The following is a 25,670-nucleotide window of genomic DNA, read 5'->3' as shown; positions in this document are numbered from 1 at the left end:
GTCTCCTACCTTCCAAATTTTACAGAAGCTCTCCTGCGAACCTTGCAGAACTAGCACTCCTGAAAGAAAGGACCGGGCGTGAGTCGTGCTTCGGTAGCTCAGATGGTAGAGCACTCGCCCGCGAAAGGCAAAGGTCCCGAGTTCGAGTCTCGGTCGGGCACACAGTTTTAATCTGTCAGGAAGTTTCATATCAGCGCACACTCCGCTGCAGAGTGAAAATCTCATTCTGGTGTTAGTACTTAATTGCAAAAACAGGTGCACTCGATATTTGGTGATTACAGTACCATCTACCATGAACAGAAAACAATTGTTTGAGTAAACTACATGTATTTCTTGGCAAAGAATTATAATATGCAGTAAAATGGGGGATTTTTATTGGAAAATACAAAGTTGATCCTGCACACATAGGAGGGGTGGTTAAGATAGCACAGATAGATATCCCCTTTTCGAGAATGAACACACACACACACACACACACACACACACACACACACTCCTTCCACAAGGTTCTGCATTAGAGTTCAAAGTATGTGTCCCTTGTGCAAAGCACGCTGGTAATTGCAAATATGATTGTGACTGTTTCAGTGTTCATTATGTCTAAAAAAACAGTACATTGATCATATGTGCAAAACATAGTGACTCATTGGTGGTACCTACATGCAGTTCCCATATGACATCATTATTTTGCTTGATGACAAGACTGCTGTGGCATGCCTGTCTTGTGGTAGTTAAACCTCAGATTGTCTGGTTGTGCTTTCAATCAGGCGAGGCAGTGTTGGATTCTCGGAATTCACTTGGGGTTACAGCTAGCACAACTGGCTCACTGAGTGGCAAGTAGGTATTTAGCAAGCAAGTTGCAGAAGTTGTCTGATTAGTGGGTGATAACCATGTTGTGGCATGTGCTGAAACTGAACAACCTGCTGTACTGATTTCTTGTGCAACTGTGAGAGCATCTGACTACCATTGGGCCATAACACTTTGGTTACTCTTTCCAACTATCTCGTCCCTCCTGCCATGTACAGCATTTTCCTACCTCCTTCCAACATGTGACATGTGTGACCTCAAACAATTTACAATACATACATTAATATCACTATCCAGAAAAGTAAAATATAAACATATTTGACTCCTATTACAATTCCTTCAATAATAAAATGTTTAAAATTACTTTCCAGTTTAACAACAGTACAAAATATTCTCACTTATCTCACCTATTTCTTATTATGCATGACTGTTAATTCTTCAATGGATATTATTCTTTCAAACATTTATCCTTATACACTTAATTTACAGCATGTTAGTTAAGTCTTGATCACACTTCTCTTATTTCAAATATTTAAACTAATTCTTTTACTTGTATGTATAAGCATGTTTCATTGGAAGCTCAGGTGAAGTTATTTATTGCTCACTTCTACTACTAGTTACACATAGAGGTATACTGATACATAGTAGATGACACATAATAACCTGCACACTTGCCTAAATCTATTTTGGCCACCCTACATATTTTATTATTTCACTGTCTTATCTACCGTCTGACCCTTCCATTCATTATGTTCCATCCAGTAAGTTAAATCCTCTATACATCCATCACCTTTCACCTTAAGAATTCATTTTATTACTTATACTATGGGTTATCTAAATTGTGCTAATGCCTGATCTGAAACATAAGTGCAAGCATAATATGGTTCTCAACTCATACTTGAAAATTATGATAAAAAATTATTTTGCTTTACATGTTATTTGCTTTGGTGGTTCCTCACCTTATCATCTCTTACCCTTAATGGTTACCTTATTTCACATTCGCACTAGTTTGTGGTCTGCCTTTCTTTTATTGTAACTCCATAATTAACTTACTCCTTTCTTCAACATTGGTTGGGTTGATTTCACTCTTTTATCATCTCTTATTCTTTTGCTTTCATCAAGGTTTTCCTCCAAAAGCTCAGCTCTCTGCCCTGTCAACATTACATGGAGATACATGAATATTATCACTTCATACTCTCATCATACTGGTAAATATTCATGTAAATCAGTGAATTGTTTTACTCATCAACCATCCTTATACTGCAGCATACCTTCATGTCTGCTAAATCCTCATAATGCAGCATTCCTTAATGTCTGCTGTCCTTAAAATTTTGTCATCTCATTGCTACCTAATGTCACTCATATAAATACAGATTATTAAGCTCCATGGCTTCCTGCTCAGTGCTTCTTCACATCTGGTGAAGATACAAAAATAAACCTCAAGCAATACAAACATCTTCATCATTGGGCAACTACAACCAATGATCTGTTTAATGCTTCTTTTCTCAGTACCTCTTATACTGTCTTCCTGACTTCTGATGTTACTTGGACTTGTTCCATGCAAAAAATCTCTTTTATGACCTCATTGACTCTTTTACTTTTATGTGTGATTACTTTATGTTATTACCACATCATTTTGCAAAAGAGCTGAGGATGTATGTCATGTCTCTGCTCATTTCTTTAAAACCTCTCATTCCCTAAACATCATGGCATATGAAATGTGGTGATTTACAATTGATTTGCAGCTTTATAGACTTTCTAAATTATACACTGTTGTGGTGAACAATTTTCAGGATGTGGTAAGGTCCTTTTCTTAGCTTTTGCACTTATCTCATCCAGTGCTAATTTTACAGTTTCCTGGTGGCATTTATATCTAACAAGTTGGTAGTCTACAGTTTCTCTTATTCAATAATTTTCATTATCTAATCTTTCTCACATCCTGCTATGCAATTTTCATTTAAAGTGATCTCACTAAGATTCTTCACATTCCTGAAATTCTGAACACAGATTTACTTTCCAGTTATTTCCATTGAATAGGTTACTCCACAGATCGTCTCTGCAGTCACTAGCTGCTACATCTTCATTGTTCTTCCCTTTCGCCTCTGTAACACATCTGAACACTTTACAATTTCTAAAACATAGTTGTGCTCTCTTCATCTTCTGACACATTTAACAGGGCATCAACAAATCTCCTCTGGATAAATATGAGATACTTCTCTTCCACTGCATTGCATTCTAAGTATTCTGACACTTCCTCTTCTGATTTGCTGGTCCACATATCTTCCCATTCTTCATTATCTTCTACATAATCAATTTGAGTACTTTCTGTGATCAAAACTTGAGTCACAGTTTCCATCAAATCACCTGATGGAACCTCATCACAGTCTCTCCCTCATTTGCAGTTAACTTTACCTGCAGCTACTCCCACTTGTTCCTCTTTATTCTGTAATGCCATTCCCTCTTTTTTTTTCAGTGACAACCAGGTTTAACAAATAACTCCCTTCTCCTGATGTTTTTACATTATCTATGAATTTTAATTTGATCTTCTTGTGCTTCAAATTCACAAGTGCAAATCTCTCCTTCAAAATTGGTACAATGCAGCAATGTTTCAGAAAATCAAGTCCTAATATGGCTTTCCCTGTCAAATTCTTTGCAATCAAAAATTTGCACTAAATGTATGTGGGCCTACAGCATACACCTGGTTTACAGAAACTGTGACAAAAATAAAATTGATAGTTACTACTGTGCCTGCTATTTTTCCTGCTATATTCATGTTCTCCTTTTTATCTTTCTTGTTTTTAGCTACTCCTCACCACTTATGCTTCTGCTTCTGTTTTGCTTGTCCTTAACATGAAATCTGCATTATATGTCTATAGTAACATAATCATTGTAATGCCAAACAGAAAACAGTGTAGTCTGCTTGTTAAATCTGTAAAGATTTTGGATGCTTCTTCTGCTTGCTAAGCTTGGTACTGGTTGTAATAGAGCAACCTAACTTTAATACTGTTTCTTTCTTCAAATCAACTGCTGCATCTCTTCCTTTTTTACAGATGGCTATTTCTCTAGGATCAATGTCACACGGACCATCATTGGCACTTTTTACCACTGGGATGTTCTTCCCATGGGTCAATGCCAAGGTAAGCAGTGAAATTACATTTACTTTGTACAGTTCCCTCATTATTTCACTTAGTTTCTAGAAATTAAATGACTAGTAGCCTTACTGTAATTAGCCAAATCATAATGCTTCCAAAGAGCAATGTTGACAACAAAACTGAGAGTTTTCTGCAAAATTCCACATTCAGACATGCACATACATCTATGACTGAAATTTCATAGCCATATGGAGAAGTCAGTTGTCAGATAGGGTGAGTCTATTTTGGTAAAGTGGCACTAGACGGGAGTGCAGATGAAATTATCATTCCCTCTCAGGACTCTAATAATATGCACTCCCTGCCACCCACACTGCTATTACTGCTTGTGACAATGTTTTCGAAAATAGGGGGCAGGGAGGGTGGGGTGGCAGGGTGGGGGGTGGGGGGGATAATGCTTTGATGCCAGGTGCAAAAGAAAATTATGTTAGTACTCAATTTACAAGTGATTATTTGGAAATTCATTTAATAATAACTCTGAGTTCTAGAATGCAATACACATCACAGCAAAGAGTGCCAAACAGTTGCACACAGTGTATCCCATCTGGCGGTAATGCAGGTGTGTGTTCTCGCGTGCAAACATTCATAAAAGTGCCAGATGTGATAAGCTTGTCCCCATTATTTTTGCACCTTTTGTTGCAGTTTGTCAGTGGTTTTTGCAGCCTCTAAGGAATGAGTAAGTTCCTGCTTCATCATGTCCCATATGTGTTCTATTGGCGAGAGATCTGGTGATGTATTGGGCAGGGCAATTGTACACCACGAAGAGCACACTACATTGCAGCAGCCGTTAGTGGATGTGGATTGTCCTGCTGAAAAAGCACATCACTTTCGTGTTGAAGAAATGGCAGTAGCACGGGGATAACAGCCTGTGCAAAAAGTAGTGGACACAGGTTACTTTAACCTGCAGAGATATCTGATGTAACCACGAGTAATCACAATTGGCAGTGTCATGGTGTCAGCAGAAGTGTAGCCAGATTCACAGACTATTGTGGCACACCACCATTACACTGTGCTCAACATGTGCTCCAGTCTGTCAACACATGCATCCAATTTCCCACAGGCCCACAGTCTGACCTCTTTCAAATGACTGAAGCTATTCTACAGGAGTATTTATTCATCGGTGGATTATGGTTATACCATAGAATGAATGGTGCAAACACCATACATGTCTAAACTCGGACAGCTACTGCCTGCCGGATCAAAACTGAGGATGCATAGACAGACTTCCTGAGTGCCGTCTGATCATCTATGTCAATGAAACTGAATCACTAACACTACAACCCTTCAGTATACACATATTGTACCTAGGTGCCACTGAACACAATCCTTGAGGGTGTTGCACTTTTTTTTCTGGCAGTGTAGAAAACCTATGCACACTGACCTCATCTCCACATTTCTAGCCGTCACAGTCCATCACAAAGAAATCCTAAAGACTATGGTCCATAGAGCTCAAACTCGGTTATAAACAGTGGGGCAACACCAACAACAGTTCAGTCTGGCTGAAGTCCAGGCAGCAAATTCAGATAATAACAGCACCTAATGATGATGTCTGGGTCAATTGTCGAAATATTGTGCATAAAATGGAAACAATGACTTGGCAGAACACCCAGAATTACACCATTAAGCAACAGGAATCAAGAAACATACTACAGCCATATGAAAATCATTTCCATAGAGCATACAAAGCAGGATTAAAATTATTATTTTCAGCATGTACAGAGTAGTTACACCAGGCTTTTGCCCTCCCCCCACCCTTCCTACCCCCTCCCTCATCCATTTCACATTACTATCAGTGTTAAGTACTGAAGGGATAAACAGCTCAGTACCGAGATCTGTTATCCAGAATGCACTGTCATGTTTCTGTTTATTTAATTTGCTTGATGTAGTAGAGCATCTCTGTGCCACCAGTAAATCTGGAATCATTGTGATGGTTTCTTGATTTTCCAAATGGGCACGCAGGTGGCATATTGCTCTCAATAATTTTAGATCTGCTGTTTAGATGTTGTCTCAGATGTGAAGTGTAAATAGTAGTAGTAGTAGTAGTAGTAGTAGTAGTAGTAGTTTATTCATCCAGAGACAATTTACATTGCATGGATTTCGTCAAAAAATACATAGTATATATATATATATATACACACACACACACACACACACACACACACACACACACACACACATATATATATATATATATATATATATATATATATATATATATATATATATATCTAAAAAGAAAGATGATGAGACTTACCAAACAAAAGCGCTGGCAGGTCGATAGACACACAAACAAACACAAATATACACACAAAATTCAAGCTTTCGCAACAAACTGTTGCCTCATCAGGAAAGAGGGAAGGAGAGGGAAAGACGAAAGGATGTGGGTTTTAAGGGAGAGGGTAAGGAGTCATTCCAATCCCGGGAGCGGAAAGACTTACCTTAGGGGGAAAAAAGGACAGGTATACACTCGCACACACACACATATCCATCCACACATACAGACACAAGCAAAGATGATGTGACTTACCAAACGAAAGCGCTGGCACGTCGATAGACACACAAACACAAACATACACACAAAATTCAAGCTTTCGCAACAAACTGTTGCCTCATCAGGAAAGAGGGAAGGAGAGGGAAAGACGAAAGGATGTGGGTTTTAAGGGAGAGGGTAAGGAGTCATTCCAATCCCGGGAGCGGAAAGACTTACCTTAGGGGGAAAAAAGGACAGGTATACACTCGCACACACACACATATCCATCCACACATTACAGACACAAGCAGACATATTTGTCTGCTTGTGTCTGTAATTTTGTGTGTATGTTTGTGTGTCTATCGACGTGCCAGCGCTTTCGTTTGGTAAGTCACATCATCTTTGTTTTTAGATATATTTTTCCCACGTGGAATGTTTCCCTCTATATATATATATATATATATATATATATATATATATATATATATATATATATATAGGGTGAACAATACTATACAAAATACAGATGTGCATAGTAGACTACATAACATCAGACCACATTGAAATAGCATGTACAACTTTGATTATTTACATTGATGTATGAGAGAGACATACAATTCTAGCACTTTTGTACATATTATTTATTTAGATCATAGCAACAGTCAGATAAAAATTACTATTGGCACAGAGTACATAAATATAATTGTTTAGTATGAAGCTATTCCAGGTATTCTTTTACACTATAATAGCAGTTGGTCATTAAAAATTTGAATACTGCTTCTTTAAATGAAGACAATTTTTTTATTTCTTTTATCTTTACCGGTAGTTTGTTATACAATCTGCTTCCTTGTATGTTTGTTTGTTTCTGCGCCAAAGCCTTGTTAACTCTTTTTTATATGAATGTCATTGCACTTTCTTGTGTTGTAAGTATGTAGATCCGAGTTGGATTGGAAATTGTCAATATTTCGTTTTACATTAATTATGCTTTTCTGTATATAGAGGCATGGTAGGGGTAGAATATTCAGCTGTTTAAATGATTGCTTTGAAGGAGTTAGCCTTGAACTGTTGGTAATTATTCTAACAGATCATTTTTGCAGAGTGAAGATGGTTTTGAGATTTTTCTTACTATGACCCCAGAAGATGAGGCCATAGGTAATAGCAGAATGTAAATAAGCAAAGTAAACAGCTCTGATACATTCCCTACTACATACAAAGCTAATAACGTGTAAAGCAAAGCAGGCAGAGCTTAACTTATGCGAGAGATACAGGATATGGGATTTCCAGTCTAAATTTTCATCTATATGTACACCTAAGAATTTTCTGGTAGCAACTCTCCCAATTTCTTTATTTTGTATTCTGAGATCCAGATCAGAGTGTGACTTTACTTTCCTGTAATGGATATAATTAGTTTTAGAGATATTTATGGTTAATTTGTTCACTTCAAACCAATTTTGCAAATATTCTATAACTCTGGTTACAGATGTTGGCAATACCCAGTTAATGTCAGTTACTACAATGTTTGTGTCATCCGCAAACAGGGTTATATGAGTAGCATTTACTGGAATCTTGATATCATTTATGTAAAGAAGAAATAGGAGAGGTCCTAGAACACTCCCCTGCGGTACCCCTATTGGCACAGTCTGAATATCCGATCTGTAAACAATACTTTGGTTTTTACTGTTTGTTGTTGCAATTTCTACTACCTGTTTCCTATTATGGAGATATGATTGAAACCACTTTTTAGCTACTGCTCGTATACCGACATATTCTAATTTGTCTAGCAGGATATCATGTTGGACAGTATCGAATGCCTTTGAGAGGTCCAAATTTATTCCTATTGTACTGTTGTTCTTATCTAGCCCCGTTACAATATTTTCAATGAATTGGGTGATGGCTGATTCTGTACTCATTCCTTTGCGAAAGCCGTGTTGGTTTACAGACAATAGATTGAATTTCTCGAGGTAATTTGTAATTCTGTTTTTCATGACTGTCTCTATCACTTTTGAAAATACCGATAATAAAGCTATTGGTCTATAGTTTCCCACTTCATGTATATTGCCCTTTTTATACAATGGTTTTACTTTTGCAATTTTTAATCGTTGTGGAAAGACACCTTCTGAAAATGATATGTTTATGATGTGTGAGAGTGGGTCTGATATGACACTAGCACATCTCATCATGACTGAGCAAGGTATCTCGTCAATCCCTGAGGACATTTTATTCTTCATTGTTTTTATTATTCGATTAACTTCCAATTTGTTTGTGGGAGGTAGCAATAATGAATTAACACTTTGTTCTTCTGGGATTGATGTTCTACTAATCTTAGAACAATTTTTATGCAGATTGATTGGACTATTTATGAAGTAGTCATTAATGTAATTTGCTAAAGTACGATTTCTGACTAGCACACCTTGATCATCTTTTAAAACAAAGTCATCTGGATTTCTAACATTTTTGCTTGGGCCTATTTCTTTTTTTACTACATTCCATATAGCTTTTGATTTGTTTGCTGACCCAGCAATTACACTGTCATTGTGCATTGTCTTGGCTTTTTTGATGACCTTCCTGTAAATTTTCTTGTATGTCTTAACGTAATCTGTGAAGTGTTCATCTTTGTTATCTTTTTTGAGTTGACTGATATGTCTTAGTGTTTGACTAGATACTCTAATAGCAGGTGTTATCCACTGGCTTGTGTTCCTAGGCATGACATTGATCTTTGTGAGCTTTTTAGGGAAACACATCTCAAATAGGGACATGAATGTACTAGAAAAAGCATTGAAAGATTCCTCGGTTGTTGTTTGTGCAAAGACATCTTCCCAGGTTTCATTAGCTAACAACTGGATGAAAGTATTTACTTTTTCTGTATAGAAGTGCCTTTTGTATCCCCACTTATAATTTACTGCCTTGGGGATAGAGTAATTTATGTATGTTAATAGTGAATTGTGATCTGAAAGACCTAAGTTTACGTTTAGTGGCTCAGTGATACCATTCTCCATATTTGAGAAAATATTGTCTAAAAGAGAAGATGACAGTTCTGTTATTCTGGTGGCATCTGTAAAAAGTGGTTTCATGTGGAAGCTGCTGAGTTACTCAAAAGCTGTCTTTTTTCATCACTTTCAATTAACAGGTTAATATTAAAATCTCCACATAAAAACAATTTCACTTCATTACTATAAAAAGTGTTTAATGCTGCTTCTATTTTTTTGAAGAATATGTTTCTTGTCACCCAGTGGAGATCTATATACTGTAATGACAACTAGTTTTTCACTCTTCTCCTCAGTTTTTAACTCTATGGCACATGATTCAAAATGTTTTTCTGTATTTAGATGGTCCAGTTCTGTTTTCACTTTGAACTGCAGTCCTACTCTAGAGTAAATGCATACCCCACCATTTTTAAAAACACTTCGGCAATAATGTGTTGCTAAATTAAACTTGCTTATATTTATGATACTTAATTCACTAGCCTTGCACCAGTGTTCAGATAAACAAATAAAACAGACATCAGCAAGATTATTTAAAGCTACTTCTAGATCTAGTACTTTGTTTCTGAGGCATTGAATATTCTGACACATTATCCTGACTGTTTTGCAAGTATTTTTTCTTTTGTCATTACCTGGTAATGTGCTGCTTTTTCCATAGTAGTTGTGACTTACCTGCAAATTTTCTTGCTGATTTGTCACAAGCTTTTCCATTTCTTTGCCTGAAGCCATAAAAAATCCTTATTTAATTATGTAGATGTACCTTGTCTTTGACTCCTCCTTAGGCAGTGTTGTGTTGCTGCAACTGTTGTTGATGGTTTTGTTGCTGCTGCTACTGTTTTTGTTGGTTCAGTTGCTGCTGCAGTTGTTGCTGCTGGTGCTTCTGTGGCTGGAGGTGGTGGTGGTGGTGGTGGTGGTGGTGGTGGTGGTGGTGGTGCTGACAGGATTCTTCGTGCTGTTGCTGCCTTTGATTCTTTTATTGGCACTGTTTCTGTTGGTGGTTGATCTGTTGTTGTAGTATCTGTTGGTTTTGCCCTGTAATTGTTGATGCCTGTGGTTTGCTTCCTCTTTTCTGCCAGTGACTGTAGTGGAACTGCTACAGTTGTTGACACCATTTCTGCTTCTGTTGCTTGTGCTACTGCTGTTATTGGTCATACCCATTGGTACAGTTGTTGAACTGGAGCACGGAATTTACCATCTTGTCAACCTTTATGAGATGAATGAGGGTATTTGAAAGAATTCGTAATGTGCTGCCAAGTCGATGGCAGTGCCATATTGTGCCCAATGTGAGGATAGCACATGGAACACCTCCTTTCACAGGTACTTTTTAAAAGACAGCTTGTTAATGGCATGAGCTGTATGTAAAATATTTGCATTAGCAAGATGTCTTTCAGCAGGATGTGGATGACATGAGGGATCAAAAACTGAAAATTTTGTTTATTATTATTATTATTATTATTATTATTATTATTCACGTTTGGGCCCTACTGGACCACGCGAAGTACAATCACGGGGCATTCAGTTATTTTCTTTTAGACTTTCTCTCTGCCCAAATTGTTTTCATTCTCTCGGAATGAGCTCTTTTCCTTTCATCAGACCATGTGGTTCCAGTTTTCTTTGGTTTTTCAGCTTGACCAACTACCCAGTCATGAATTTTTTGCCTAAATAATTTTCTGTCTTGAATTTCATCTTGTTTTATATCTGCCTCTTTCATGTCCTCTTTTATAGCGGCAATCCATTTTATTGTCTCAAATTTAGCTTTACTTCGATTTTCGTAGAATTCCACTACTTGTTTAGTTAGTCTGGTAGCATCCATTCTTTTAATATGCCCATAAAATTTTAATCTGTGTTTTTTCATATCTGAATATATGCTGGTGTATTGTTGAATTTCACTATTTGCTCTTAGCCTGTATGTTCCTTCTTCAGTATATTTTGGACCTAGAATTTTTCTGATTACTTTTCTTTCTCTTTTTTGGATTTCTTGAATGTCCTTTTTTCTGTTTAAAATTAGCGTTTCAGCCCCATAAAGGCACTCTGGTTTTATGACCGTGTTGTAATGTCTCAATTTAGAGTACCCCGAGAGACATTTTTTGTTGTAGATGTCTTTTGTAAGTCTAAAAGCTGTCTCCATCTTTTGACAACGAATTTCATTTCCAATTTTTTCTAGACCAGTCTCTGAGATTGTTTCACCTAAATATTTGAATTGCGAAACTCTTTTGATTTTTCCATACTTAGTTTCCAAAAGTTTGGGTGCCAGTTTGTTGCTAGTCATATACTGTGTTTTTCCAAATGAGATTTGGAGACCTACTCTTTCTGCTGTTTCTTTAAGGATTTCTATTTGTTTCTGAGCAATTTGGATGTCCTGCGTTAGAATAACCAAGTCGTCTGCAAAGGCCAAACAGTCTATTCGAATATTTGTTCGTCCTAATTTCACTGGTTGGTCAATTTTGAACTCCAATTTTCGTTCGCGCCACTCTTGTATTACTTTTTCTAGAACGCAGTTAAATAGCAACGGAGAGAGTCCATCACCTTGCCTCACGCCTGTTTTTATTTCAAAGGATTCTGAAATTTCTCCTCTGAACTTTACTTTTGATTTTGTACCAGTTAGCGTGTCTCTGATAATTGCCGTGGTTTTAGGATCCAGGCCTTGTTCTTTCACAATTTGGAAAAGAGATTCACGATCCACTGAGTCATAAGCCTTTCTAAAATCTACAAAGGTACAAACTAGTTTTTTATTGTAAATTTTTTGATGTCTGAGAATTAGTTTGAGGATTAAAATCTGTTCTGGGCAAGATCTATTTGGCCTGAAACCTGCTTGATATTCGCCAATTTTCCATTCAAGTTGTTGTTGTGCTCGGTTCAGAAGACATTGAGAGAGGATTTTGTATGTGACTGGAAGAAGAGAAATTCCTCTGTAATTATTAACATCAGTCTTGTCTCCCTTCTTATGAAGGGAGACAAAACTGTCTCCCTTGTTTATTATTTATTATTTATTGTTTATTATTCAATACAATTCTATCATTCTTCCTGATTCTAAAAATACATGCTTTATGTATATTGCCTCATCATTTTCATGTTTAAATGCAGTTTCAAAGTTAGTGTGGTGCATGTTTTTTTAAATGCCTAGCTGTCACATTAGTGTCAAACACAAAACCTTGCCTAAAATGTCTCATTATTTAATTTTGGTACCAGTATTTCCATAGCAACTCATTTGTGTAATACCCTTGAAGAACAGATTCTAAACTCTGGGAAAGAATGTTTACTTGGCAAAACTCATAATCAAAATAAAAGTTTCAGTAGTTGCATTTGGGAGTGCTTAACAAAAACTGTTTTTGTTGGCATGTCAGCTATTCAGACTGATGTTATGCATGCCATAATATGTTTTAATGGTGGAGTAGCAAGCAGATTAAAAACCATGAGCAGACTTGGCATCAAAACTGGAGAAAATGTGAAGAATGAGCTGCTGAAACCATGACAAAGGTGGCCCAAAGAACAAATAAAAGAAAGAAAACTTGACAAGATGAAGAGAACACTCAGAATCGACAAGATTATGGAGCTGGAATGTTTTCATTTGTTAGCATTGAGAATAAAATGACAAGCAAATCTTTAGTTCCAATTTCCCATAACCATCTTTTTCAAACTTAGGTATCATTACCCTAATATTAAAGCTAAAAAAATTGTATGAATAATAATACAGGGCTTGCTTACACAGTATGCCTGAGTATTCAACAATATATTAAATAATTTAAGCTGGAGCATTTCCTATGTTCTTAATTTATCATGAGAAAAAATTGACTTCTAAAAAACATGTTTTTAAATACACAAAACAAGGAATTGGTAAATACTTCTGCTTTATTCTTTTAACACATTAATTATTAAAAGAATACAATTTGTTTTGACCTTTCATTAAATAGTGTGGAAGCACAGGGTACTTAAAATAAAAATTACACGTAATTCAGTATGTAAGATAAAAGTTAATTTTCACTCATTTATGAATTCCGCAGTACTTAAGTTTTTATTACATACAGTCCACAATACACTAATTATTTTATAAAAGTTTCACTTCAATATCTATTAAAATGTTTGTGTTGTTATACTTCAAAATACTAGTAAAAATACAGAGCATGATGTCCAGATCTCATAACCATATACTTACAACCTGTGGATCGCCAAGCCAACAAGATTTACACAGGTATTAGCATATAGTAAATAATAACATGTAATGTGCTGATGTAGTTTTGTATTTCTTGTTAAGGTAGATCATGAGTGAAATTTGAGTCCAATTAAATGATGATGTAATTGACAGGTATACATTTCAAACACATTTGAACTGTTGTTGTGGTCTTCAGTCCTGAGACTGGTTTGATGCAGCTCTCCATGCTACTCTATCCTGTGCAAGCTTCTTCATCTCACAGTACCTACTGCAACCTACATCCTTCTGAATCTGCTTAGTGTATTCATCTCTTGGTCTCCCTCTATGATTTTTACCCTCCACACTGCCCTCCAATACTAAATTGGTGATCCCTTGATGCCTCAGAACATGTCCTACCAACTGATCTCTTCTTCTAGTCAGTCAAGTTGTGCCACAAACTTCTCTTCTCCCCAATCCTGTTCAACACCTCCTCATTAGTTATGTGATCTACCCATCTAATCTTCAGCATTCTTCTGTAGCACCACATTTCGAAAGCTTCTAGTCTCTTCTTGTCTAAACTATTTATCGTCCATGTTTCACTTCCATACATGGCTACACTCCATACAAATACTTTCAGAAACGACTTCCTGACACTTAAATCTATACTCAATGTTAACAAATTTCTCTTCTTCACAAACGCTTTCCTTCCCATTGCCAGTCGACATTTTATATCCTCTCTACTTTGACCATCATCAGTTATTTTGCTCCCCAAATAGCAAAACTCCTTTACTACTTCAAGTGTCTCATTTCCTAATCTAATACCCTCAACATCACCCAACTTAATTCGACTATATTCCATTATCCTCGTTTTGCTTTTGTTGATGTTCACCTTATATCCTCCCTTCAAGACAGTATCCATTCCGTTCAACTGCTCTTCCAAGTCCTTTGCTGTCTCTGACAGAATTACAATGTCATCGGCAAACCTCAGTTTTTATTTCTTCTCCATGGATTTTAATACCTACTCCGAATTTTTCTTTTTTTTCCTTCACTGCTTGCTCAATATACAGATTGAATAACATCAGGGAGAGGCTACAACCCTGTCTCACTCCCTTTCCAACCACTGATTCCCTTTCATGCCCCTCAACTCTTATAACTGCCATTTGGTTTCTATACAAATTGTAAATAGCCTTTCGCTCCCTATATTTTACCCCTGCCACCTTCAGAATTTGAAAGAGAGTATTCCAGTCAACATTATCAAAAGCTTTCTCTAAGTCTACAAATGCTAGAAACGTAGGTATGCCTTCCTTAATCTAGCTTCTAAGATAAGCCGTAGGGTCAGTATTACCCCACGTGTTCCAATATTTCTACAGAATCCAAACTGATCTTCCCCAAGGTCGGCTTCTACTAGTTTTTCCATTCATCTGTAAAGAATTCACGTTAGTATTTTGGAGCCGTGACTTATTAAACTGATAGTTCAGTAATTTTCACATCTGTCAACACCTGCTTTCTTTGGGATTGGAATTACTATATTCTTCTTGAAGTCTGAGGGTATTTCGCCTGTTTCATACATCTTGCTCACCAGATGGTAGAGTTTCGTCAGGACTGGCTCTCCCAAGGCCGTCAGTAGTTCCAATGGAATGTTGTCTACTCCGGGGCCTTGTTTCGACTCAGGTCTTTCAGTGCTCTGTCAAACTCTTCACGCAGTATCATATCTCCCATTTCATCTTCATCTACATCCTCTTCCATTTCCATAATATTGTCCTCAAGTACATCGCCCTTGTATAAACCCTCTATATACTCCTTCCACCTTTCTGCCTTTCCTTCTTTGCTTAGAACTGGGTTTCCATCTGAGCTCTTGATATTCATATAAGTGGTTCTCTTATCTCCAAAGGTCTCTTTAATTTTCTTGTAGGCAGTATCTATCTTACCCCTAGTGAGATAAGCCTCTACATCCTTACATTTATCCTCAAGCCATCCCTACTTAGCCATTCTGCACTTCCTGTCGATCTCATTTTTGAGACATTTGTATTCCTTTTTGCCTGCTTCATTTACTGCATTTTTATATTTTCTCCTTTCATCAATTAAATTCAATATATCTTCTGTTACCCAAGGATTTCTAACAGCCCTCGTCTTTTTACCTACTTGATCGTCTGCTGCTTTCACTACTTCATCCCTCAAAGCTACCCATTCTTCTTCTACTGTATTTCTTTCCCCCATTCCTGTCAATTGTTCCCTTATGCTCTCCCTGAAACTCTCTACAACCTCTCGTTCTTTCAGTTTATCCAGGTCCCATCTCCTTAAATTCCCACCTTTTTGCAGTTTCTTCAGTTTTAATCTACAGTTCATAACCAATAGATTGTGGTCAGAGTCCACATCTGCCCCTGGAAATATCTTACAGTTTAAAACATTTGAACTAACTAGGGCAATATTTCATATGAAAGCCAGTGGCAGCTCATAACCACATGTTCGCATTTATCACACAATGACTAATTTTCAAACATGAATTTTTGCTTCTGTTATCATATATTTTAACCCAAGTCAGTTTCTGTGATTAATTATTATGCATCCTGCTTAGAGTTACTGTTTTTAGTGCCATTAACAACAATATAATTTCTCTAACATATGAAGTCACACTGGGAAGAAAGTTAATCGGCGTGGTCTTTACAGTCATTTTATGTGCACGCATTTGATGGCAACTGTTTGCTGATGATGGGGGAAGCTGGATGAATAATTTATATTGCATTTATTGTAATTTTTGTTATTACTGCCCAACCACTGTGATGAGGAATTCACAATATTTGGAAATATTAGTAATAGGATCACCACTGGGATACCTTCTGAAATTATGATAATCATCTGAAATAAATATTATAAGTGTATTACTGAAAAGACCCCTCCAGTAAGCAGGCGTGTTCAAGTGCCACTGACAGAAGGGGGAGCTGTACTGGCTCCAGATCGAATGCGCACAGTGGATTAACGACAAGGGTTGGTGTGCTGACCAGTCTGAATGTGGTTTTTACACTGTTTCCCACATCCCAGCAGGTGAATACCAGGCTGATACTGAAGGCACTTAAATGTGATCTGCAGAGTATCCATGTAGAAGTACAACCTCAATCACATGACTCACAAACATTTAGAAAACATTCACATGAACAACACTACATGGTGATAGTTGAGGTACACACATTCCATCACAGGGTGTAATGGGATGGTGACAGGAGGGGCATCCAGCCACCCCTTAAACTAATTACACATCCATCAATCCTGTGCCAGTGAGGGACAAAGACACAAGAAAAAGAAAAAGAACTATATTGCAGAAAAGATCTAAATTCAATCATTGCGGCTGAATATGTCACACAAAGAACAAATTACCTTCAAAGAAAGGGGCAGCAAAGCAGGAATTTGAATACTACAGTTGTAATTAATGAAAAAGGAAATGACAAAGTCAAGAAGTATTTGCAAAATCCTGACTGGAAAGCTGATGATAATGCAAATTATAATGAATTCTGTAATATATACACTGACCACTTTGGTAGCTGTTGTTCTAGGAAGTTAATCTATGGAAGTAGATTAAATGCACTTAAACCCTGGGATGCATATGGAAGCTGAATGCCACACAAAACTAATGAAATATCTGAAAACATCAGCAGACGGATTATCATTAATTTTGTTAAGTATCAGCATATTCAACTCAGTATTTCTCATGAAACCCCAATACCTATGAGAATAGCTAAAACAATGAAATACAAGAACTAATTTTCAGAACTATAGATAGCTCACAACTTGAGCTGAAATCCTACCATCTACATACAATTAATGAAGTATCTGAGTCCAGTAAGTGTGATTCCTACTATAGATGATTTATAAATGAAGAAACTAATTTATATAGCATATTTCCATTTAGTAATGGGTTACAGAATTAGTTAGTCAGAAAACAAAACACAGAAGTGTTGCCATAATTATACATGGTGTTAGTTCTAGGACATCCTGTACAGACTTAGATCAAAAATGAAAACCTTGGTATTGTGACAACTGCTATACAGTATGCAGGGGATGGACAAAAATTTGGAAACCAAAAGCACAACACAGTTCCATGCCCAAGACAGTGTAGGAAATCCTTGTCATTCAAAACCACTTTCAGTCATCTTGGAATGGATAAATACAGGTCCTGTGTGGTTTTCAAGGAAATCTTATTCCCTTCTTACTGCAAAATAGTGGCAAGTTATGGTAACGATAATGAAGGTGGATAGCAATCATGCACTTCCAAAGTAGACCACAAAAGTTCTATAACACTGAGATTTGGTGATCGTGGTAGCCAGGAGATATGCGACAATTCATCCTCATGCTCATGGACAATGCGAGCTGTGTGAACAGGGGCTAATCATCTTGGAACACAGCATCACCATTAGGGAACAAATATTGCACAGTGGGATGGACATGATCAGCAAAACTGCCACATAGTTCTTGGCAGTAATGCGACCTTGCAGAGTAAGCATGCATCCTATAGAATACCATGATATGGCTGCCCAAATCATCACTAAATCCCCACCAAGTTTGATTCTTCGAATGTAAACTCAGCCAGAAGTTGGAAACAGTGTGAAATGAGACTCATCCGACCAAATGACTTTCTTCCATTGCTCCATGGTTCAGATTTTACGGCTTCATTACCACATTTCCCTGTTACAGGGATTTACATCACTGATGTGTTGTTTTATTGCAACTCACTCTAGAGTTCCCAGCTTATAGAGTTCCCTTCATGTTGTTGTGGTACTGACAGGGTTTGTCAGTGCAACAGTCAGTTCTGCAGTGACTTTTGCAGTTATCGTCCCTTTATATTTAATCACACTTCTCTTCAATGGCCAACTGTCACAATAATTCAACATACACTTTTGTCCATGTTTTGACCTAGTGGATCATATTTTTCCACTTTTCCTGTATACACTATGAAACTTCAATACAGTACCTCCTGAAACACACAAAACTTCAGCTACCTTGGTTACAGAAGCATCCACGCATAAGAGCACCAATCATTTCCCACATTCAATTCATTTAGCTCTGATATAATTCACTCAAAACTCCACAGAACACTATTCTGACCATGACTGATACTTGATTCATATTGAGAACATTGCACAGGTGCCGTTCATGATTAAATACAACAGCGGAACATGCAGGTTTGGCTAGCATTTGCATTCATGTTCAAGTATGCATGTCTCATGGTGTTTCCATATTTTTGTCCAACCTCTGTACACATTGACTGATGTCCTTTCTCATTATTAATATTTCTCTTTTTGCCAAAAATAATGAAATGCACGAATAGAACATTAAGAACAAAAACAGCTTTGAATACATGGTTTATCAACACAGTTGGGAAGTACATAGGTAATTGACATCAAAACAGTTTTCTCATCAACTAACAATTGCTAAGTCTGAAAACATGTATACAGTTTACAAGATACCAACCCACTGACCACAAAAACTATGTCAAAAATGTGTCCTTGCTATTCCAGTGCAGCTTGGCAAATGAAGGATCTTTTTGATTGAATGATTGATTTTTTATTGTTCCAGTTTTATCATACAGCACAAATTGTACAATTGATATTGGACAGCTCAAAGATAAGTTACAATAATACATAGTATTAGCAAAATAGTAGGCAAATTAAAATTAGGTACCTATTACAAATAATTTTGTTACATACTCAGAAATTCTCTGACAGAATAGAAACAGTGCTTTATTAGAAATGCCTTTAGTTTAGCTTTAAACATTGGATGAGTAGCATTTTTTATTTCCTCTGGTATCTTATTGTGTAGTATTACACCAATGTTAATTATGCTCCTCTGATAGGTGGTTGTTCTGTGATATATTTGATGTATATTTGATTTTCCTCTGGTACGATAGTTGTGTACATTTTTGTTCTGTAGCAGTTTGCCTGTTTTCAGGACCTAGTCCCTAGTGAACAAGATAGTTTCATAAATGAATAAACTTGGAACATTTAGAACACCAAGCTCAGTAAAATGGGATTTACAGGACTCCATCTTTAAGGCCACAAATTACTCTTAGAACTCTTTTTTGCATTCTAAAAACCTTTACACTGTGAGTTGAGTATCCCCAGAAAACGATCCCATATTGGATTAGTGAATGGAACTGTGCATTGTATGCCTGCAGTAATGTTGTTTTGCTTGTTGTAGCCTTTAAAATTCTTAGGCCATAGCACACAGATGATAGTTTTGTAGACAAGTTATTTATATGTGTGTCCGACTTTAACTTTTGCTGAACCCATCGACCCAAAAATTTTGTGACACTTAAATTTTCTAGGGGATCGTTTTTTAATTGGGCTTGAATAGACATTTGATTAGTTGGAGGAATTAAATGAAAATCGACACACAGTTTTTTCAGTATTTATAATGAGTTTGTTTTTTGTGAACCACTCAGTCTTTTCATAGAAATTTCTGTTGTGGACAAAGTTTTTGGACTGGATCCAGCGAGCAATATGCTGGTGTCATCGACAAACAGGATAGTTTTTGTGGGACTCAGATATTCAACTAAGTCGTCCACATAAATCAAGAAGAGTAGTGGACCTAAGATTGAGCCCTGTGGTACACCATATTTTTATTGGTAATTCCCTAGAAAGAAAGGAGTTGTTTCTTGTTGTTTTCATTTTGTCGAATTCATACTGAAGTGATACTTTCTGCCTGCAGGTTTTTAGGTATGAACACAACCAGCTATGTCCCCCCAGGGGGTCCACAACTCTTTTGTGGATACGTGCGTAGCGAGCATGGGACCTCGAGCTAATGTGGCCCTCCTTCCTTTCTGGGCTGCATACCTTCCTTTTCCGCATCCTTCCCTATCCCCCATCTTCGCCCCCCGCTCCCCTCACCTGTGGCTCTTTCCTTCCCTTTCTCCCCCCCTGGGAGTATGGTTTGTGCCTACGTCCAGAGACGGACGCTTGTAAATGTAACACATTCTTCACCTTCTCTGCTTGCATGTCTTCATCCTTCCTTTGTCCTTCTCTTTTCCTTACCTCTTCTCTTTACCCTTTTCTCCGCTACGGCGTTTGAGACCTCTCTTCCTTCCTTTCCCTTTCTTTGTTTTTCCCTTTCTCTTCCTTCCTCCCTGTGTGTGGCTGAAGGCTGACCCACGCATTTTCATGCGTAGCCAGTGACGGGGTAGCGCGTAATTCCCCGCCCCGGGTAGACAGGTAGGACACGTACGTACCCCCTGGTAACGGCCAGGCCCAGGGAGCAGTGATTACCCGAGCTGATACCTTCCAAAAGTGCCGATTGGTCCCTCCGTCCGTTTGTCAGGAGGTTTGACCTGAGGTGTGAACAATCACCTAAAGCGGGAGTGCCCTCAGAGAGGGCCCCCACAAGGGAGGAGTGCGCCATCGGAGACGCCGGTAATCATGGGGGATTCTTCCGCAATGGTTTCCTCATCTTCCACTATGTCTGCTCACAAGCATAAGTTCACTGAGTCTCAGCCACAGACAGTTCTTCCATTGTTGCCACAGTTCCTTGTTGTTTCTCGGTCTGACGAAGGTCATGACTTCTCCACGGTCAACCCTTTCATTATTCAGAAAGGTGTCGACGCAATTGCAGGTCCTGTAAAGTCTTGTTCCAGATTACGGAACGACGCCTTATTGTTAGAAACAGTCAGTGCCCTCCAGGCACAAAAATTGCTGCGTACTTCACTGCTCCACACCTTCCCTGTCCGGGTTGAAGCGCACCGCACTTTAAATTCCTCACGTGGAGTCGTTTATACACGCTCCCTTGACGGATTGTCTGACGAAGAAATTCAGCACTACCTGACTGACCAGGGCGTAACGGCTGTTCATAGAGTTATGAAAAGGGTTGACATGAACATCATTCCAACCCGCACTGTCTTCTTGACATTTGACAAAGTTCAACTCCCATCGAAAATCAAAGCAAGCTATGAGATAATTTCCGTTCGCCCTTACATCCCAAACCCTACGCGTTGCTATCGGTGTCAGAGGTTCAATCACACCAGCCAGTCCTGTTCCAATCCGGCCAAATGTGTTACGTGTGACAAGGATGCCAATGAGAGTGCTTGTCCACCTCCGTCCCCTCGTTGCATCAATTGTATGAGTGACCACGCTGCTTCCTCTTGAGATTGCCCCATTTTTAAAGACGAAAAGCTCATTCAGGAAATCAGAGTGAAGGAAAAGGTGTCGACCTTTGCTGCTCGAAAATTATTCGCCAGTCGACAGCCCACCATGCCTCAGACAGGAAAATACAGCACTGTCCTTGCTTCTCCTCAGCCAACAAAGGAGGCGGCCACGCAGACTTGCCACGGTCGTCAGATCGGCCAGTGCAAAGATCGCCCGTTCAACCTCACCACTTTCACCTGCCCACTCTACGGCTCACCCTTCATCGGGTTCTGCTGAATCTCGAGCCCAAAAGTCAGACACCAGACTTCGAAAAAAGAGCATCCTCGTGAAGATTTTTTACGTACCCCAACTTCACAACCATTGGTTCCTCCTTCATCTAAACATCATGTTTCCAAGAAGGCTAATAAGAAATCCAGTTCATCTCCTTCTCCGCCAAGGCGTGTCTCATCTACAGCACCACCTGGCGGCAATCGCCCTCGGCCGTCTTCTGTGTCGCCGAGGAGCACTGCTGGCAGCCGATCAACCGGCCGATCGCTGGTAGCAGGAGCTGCTGCTGAACAACCTATGGATCAGGATCTTCTGCCTTCGGCTGAATGCCACTCCATGCTGTCGGTCGCAAGCTCTGAGCAGTCGTTGAGTTGACGGCAACCTTGGTCCCATTCCTCCATTTTCTGTCCACCCTATGTCCATTATCCACTGGAATATCCGTGGCATTCGAGCCAATCGGGATGAATTGTCGATCCTCTTACGATCCTACTCGCCAGTTATCTTCTGTCTTCAGGAAACAAAGCTGCGTCCCCATGACTGATTTGTTCTCTCCCATTTTCAGTCTGTCCAATTTGATCTCCCCTCTGTTGAAGGCACTCCAGCCCATGGAGGACTAATGATTCTTCTCCATGATACTCTCCATTATCACCCAATCCCCTTAAACACTTCCTTCCAAGCTGTCACTGTATACATTCCATCGTCCACACCAATGGCACGAGCTGATCTCCTTCATCTTCTTGATCAGCTTCCACCCCCCTATTTGCTGGTTGGGGACTTCAATGCCCACCACCCGCTTTGGGGATCTCCACATCCTTGTCCACGTGGCTCACTATTGCTAGACGTCTTCCACCAAGTGGATCTAGTTTGCCTCAACACTGGGGTCTCTACATTTTCGTCTGCCTCCACGACAAATTTCTCTCATTTGGACCTTTCGGTCGGTACTGTTCCGGTAGCTCGGCGCTTCAAATGGTTCGCCCTTGATGATACACACTCGAGTGACCACTTTCCATGTGTCCTTAGACTGCAGCCTCAACTGCCATATATGCGCCCCCAATGCTGGAAGTTGGCCCAAGCCAATTGGACACTTTTTTCGTCTCTAGCGACATTCGATGACCGTCACTTTCCTAGCGTCGACGATGAGGTCACACATATTACAGACGTTATTCTTACAGCTGCGGAACGTTCAATACCACGCACCTCCGAATTGCCCCGGCGGCCCCCAGTTCCTTGGTGGAACGAGGCATGCCATGACTCAATACATGAGCGGCGACGTGCTCTTCGCATTTTCCGCCACCATCCTACTTTGGCCAACTGTATCTGCTATAAGCAGTTCCGTGCGCGATGCCATCGCGTCATCCGCGATAGCAAGAAGGCAAGCTGGAAATTCTTTATTAGCTCATTTAACACCTTCACTCCCTCCTCGGACTTGGAGTCGGATTCGACGGTTATCAGGTGCGCCTAGTTTCTCCCCGGTCTCTGGGCTCACTGTCGCGTGTGATACGTTAGTGGACCCCGTCGCAATTTCTAACTCATTGGGTCAACACTTTGCTGGGATTTCGAGCTCTTCAAATTACCCGCCAGCGTTTCTCCCGAAGAAACGTGCAGCGGAAGTGCAACCTCTTGCTTTCTTCTCTCAAAATAGCGAAAGCTATAATACTGTTTTCTCCATGCGGGAACTCCAACATGCACTCTCTTCTTCTCGCTCCTCCGCCCCAGGACCGGATGGTATCCACATACAAATGTTGCTGCATTTATCAACCCGTAGTCTGCGTTACCTCCTTCGCCTTTATAATCGAATTTGGACCGACAGTACTTTTCCCAGACGATGGCAGGAAGCTATCATCATTCCTGTTCCGAAACCTGGAAAGGACAAACATCTCCCCTCTAGCCATCGCCCCATTTCTCTCACGAGTAGTGTATGTAAGGTTTTGGAGCGTATGGTGAATTGCCGTTTAGCTTGGTGGTTGGAGTCTCGCAGTCTTTTAACACCTGCCCAATGCGGTTTCCGAAAGCATCGTTCTGCAGTTGACCATCTTGTTGCTCTCTCCACTTATATCATGAACAGTTTTCTCCGGAAACGCCAAACAGTAGCAATATTTTTTGATCTGGAGAGAGCATATGATACCTGTTGGAGGACAGGCATCCTCCGCACACTGTTCTCTTGGGGCTTTAGAGGTCGGCTGCCCCTTTTTCTTTGCGAATTTATGGCAGAGCTCACATTTAGAATGCGGGTGAACACTACTCTCTCTCGTACTTTCTCCCAAGAAAAGGGGGTACCCTGTGGCTCCGTGCTAAGTGTTGTACTGTTTGCCATTGCCATAAATCCAATTATGGATTTTCTCCTTCCTGATGTATCGGGCTCCCTCTTTGTGGAAGATTTTGCGATCTACTACAGCTCTCAACGGACCAGCCTTCTTGAATGACGTCTTCAAGGATGTCTCGATCACCTCCACTCTTGGAGCATCGAAACCGGATTCCGTTTTTCTTCCAGTAAGACAGTTTGCGTCAATTTTTGGCGACATTAGGAGTTTCTTCCACCCTCCTTACATCTAGGACCTATCAACCTTCCGTTTTCAGACGTCGCTAAATTCTTGGGTCTTATGTTTGACAGAAAACTGTGCTGGTGCTCCCACGTTTCCTATCTTTCGGCTCGGTGTCTGCGATCCCTCAACACCCTCCGTGTCCTGAATGGTACCTCCTGGGGAGCGGACCGAGTGGTCCTTCTCCGCCTCTATCGCGCCTTAGTGCGCTCGAAATTGGACTATGGAAGCATAGCCTCTGCTCGGCCGTCTATTCTTTGGCGTCTCGACTCTATCCACCACCGTGGATTACGTTTAGTGTCTGGAGCTTTTTACACCAGCCCTGTGGAAAGCCTTTATGCTGAGACTGCTGAACCTCCGCTGTCCAATCAGCGCGCAGTCCTTCTGAGTCGTTATGCTAGCCATCTGTCTTCCATGCCTGCTAATCCAGCCCATGACATTTTTTTCGACGCCTCCTTGGATGTAGGGTATGTAGGCCGCCCTTCCTCCCTACTACCACCGGGAGTCTGCTTCCGTCAACTGCTCCATTCTCTTTCCTTCCGCTTTCCTAAAACCTTCTTGACAACTTGGGGTACAGCACCGCCTTGGCTCCATCCCCGGATCTGCCTGCTCCGTGACCTTTGTCAATTTCCCAAGGATGGTACCCCTTCACTTGTTTATCGTCGGGCATTTGCTGCTCTATGTGCACAAATGGAGGAAGCCACATTTATTTACACTGATGGCTCGAAAACATCGTTAGGTGTAGGGAGTGCCTATATTGTTGGCGACACCCCAAATCGATTTTGGCTTCCCGACCAGTGTTCGGTTTATACTGCGGAGCTTTACGCTGTTCTCCAGGCTGTCCACTACATCCGCCGCCATCAGCGGATACAGTATGTTATCTGTTCAGACTCTCTCAGCTCTCCCCTCAGTCTCCAAGCTCTCTACCCTGTCCACCTTCTGGTCCACCGGATTCAGGACTGTCTGCGCTTGCTCCACCTGGGGTGCGTCTCGGTGGCGTTCCTCTGGCTCCCAGGACACGTTGGTATCTGTGGAAATGAGGCGGCCGATATAGCGGCCAAGGCTGCAGTCTCTCTTCTTTGGCCAGCTATTCAATAGATTCCCTTCGCTGATCTACGGAGCGTTTTATGTCGTCTTGTTGTTCTTTTACAGCACGCACATTGGTCGACACTTCCCCATAATAAATTGCGGGACGTGAAAGCTC

General features: G+C 39.8%; 1 protein-coding gene across 4 annotated transcripts in view; it reads left to right on the top strand.

The window, feature by feature from the left end:
• LOC126195209 (sodium-coupled monocarboxylate transporter 1-like) overlaps window positions 1-25,670 on the top strand; it is a 299,461-nt gene that overhangs the window by 232,472 nt on the left and 41,319 nt on the right. For all 4 annotated transcript variants that reach the window (XM_049933729.1, XM_049933727.1, XM_049933728.1 and 1 more), the window contains exon 12: window positions 3,855-3,941. In XM_049933729.1, the coding sequence (XP_049789686.1) occupies window positions 3,855-3,941 (87 nt within the window). The remainder of the gene's footprint in view (window positions 1-3,854; window positions 3,942-25,670) is intronic.

The sequence above is a fragment of the Schistocerca nitens genome, chromosome 7 (assembly GCF_023898315.1).
Source record: "Schistocerca nitens isolate TAMUIC-IGC-003100 chromosome 7, iqSchNite1.1, whole genome shotgun sequence".
In the NCBI taxonomy this organism is placed as follows: Eukaryota; Metazoa; Arthropoda; class Insecta; order Orthoptera; family Acrididae; genus Schistocerca; species Schistocerca nitens.
Note: the sequence above shows the minus strand (reverse complement) of the source record. Positions and strands in the feature narration are given on the sequence as shown.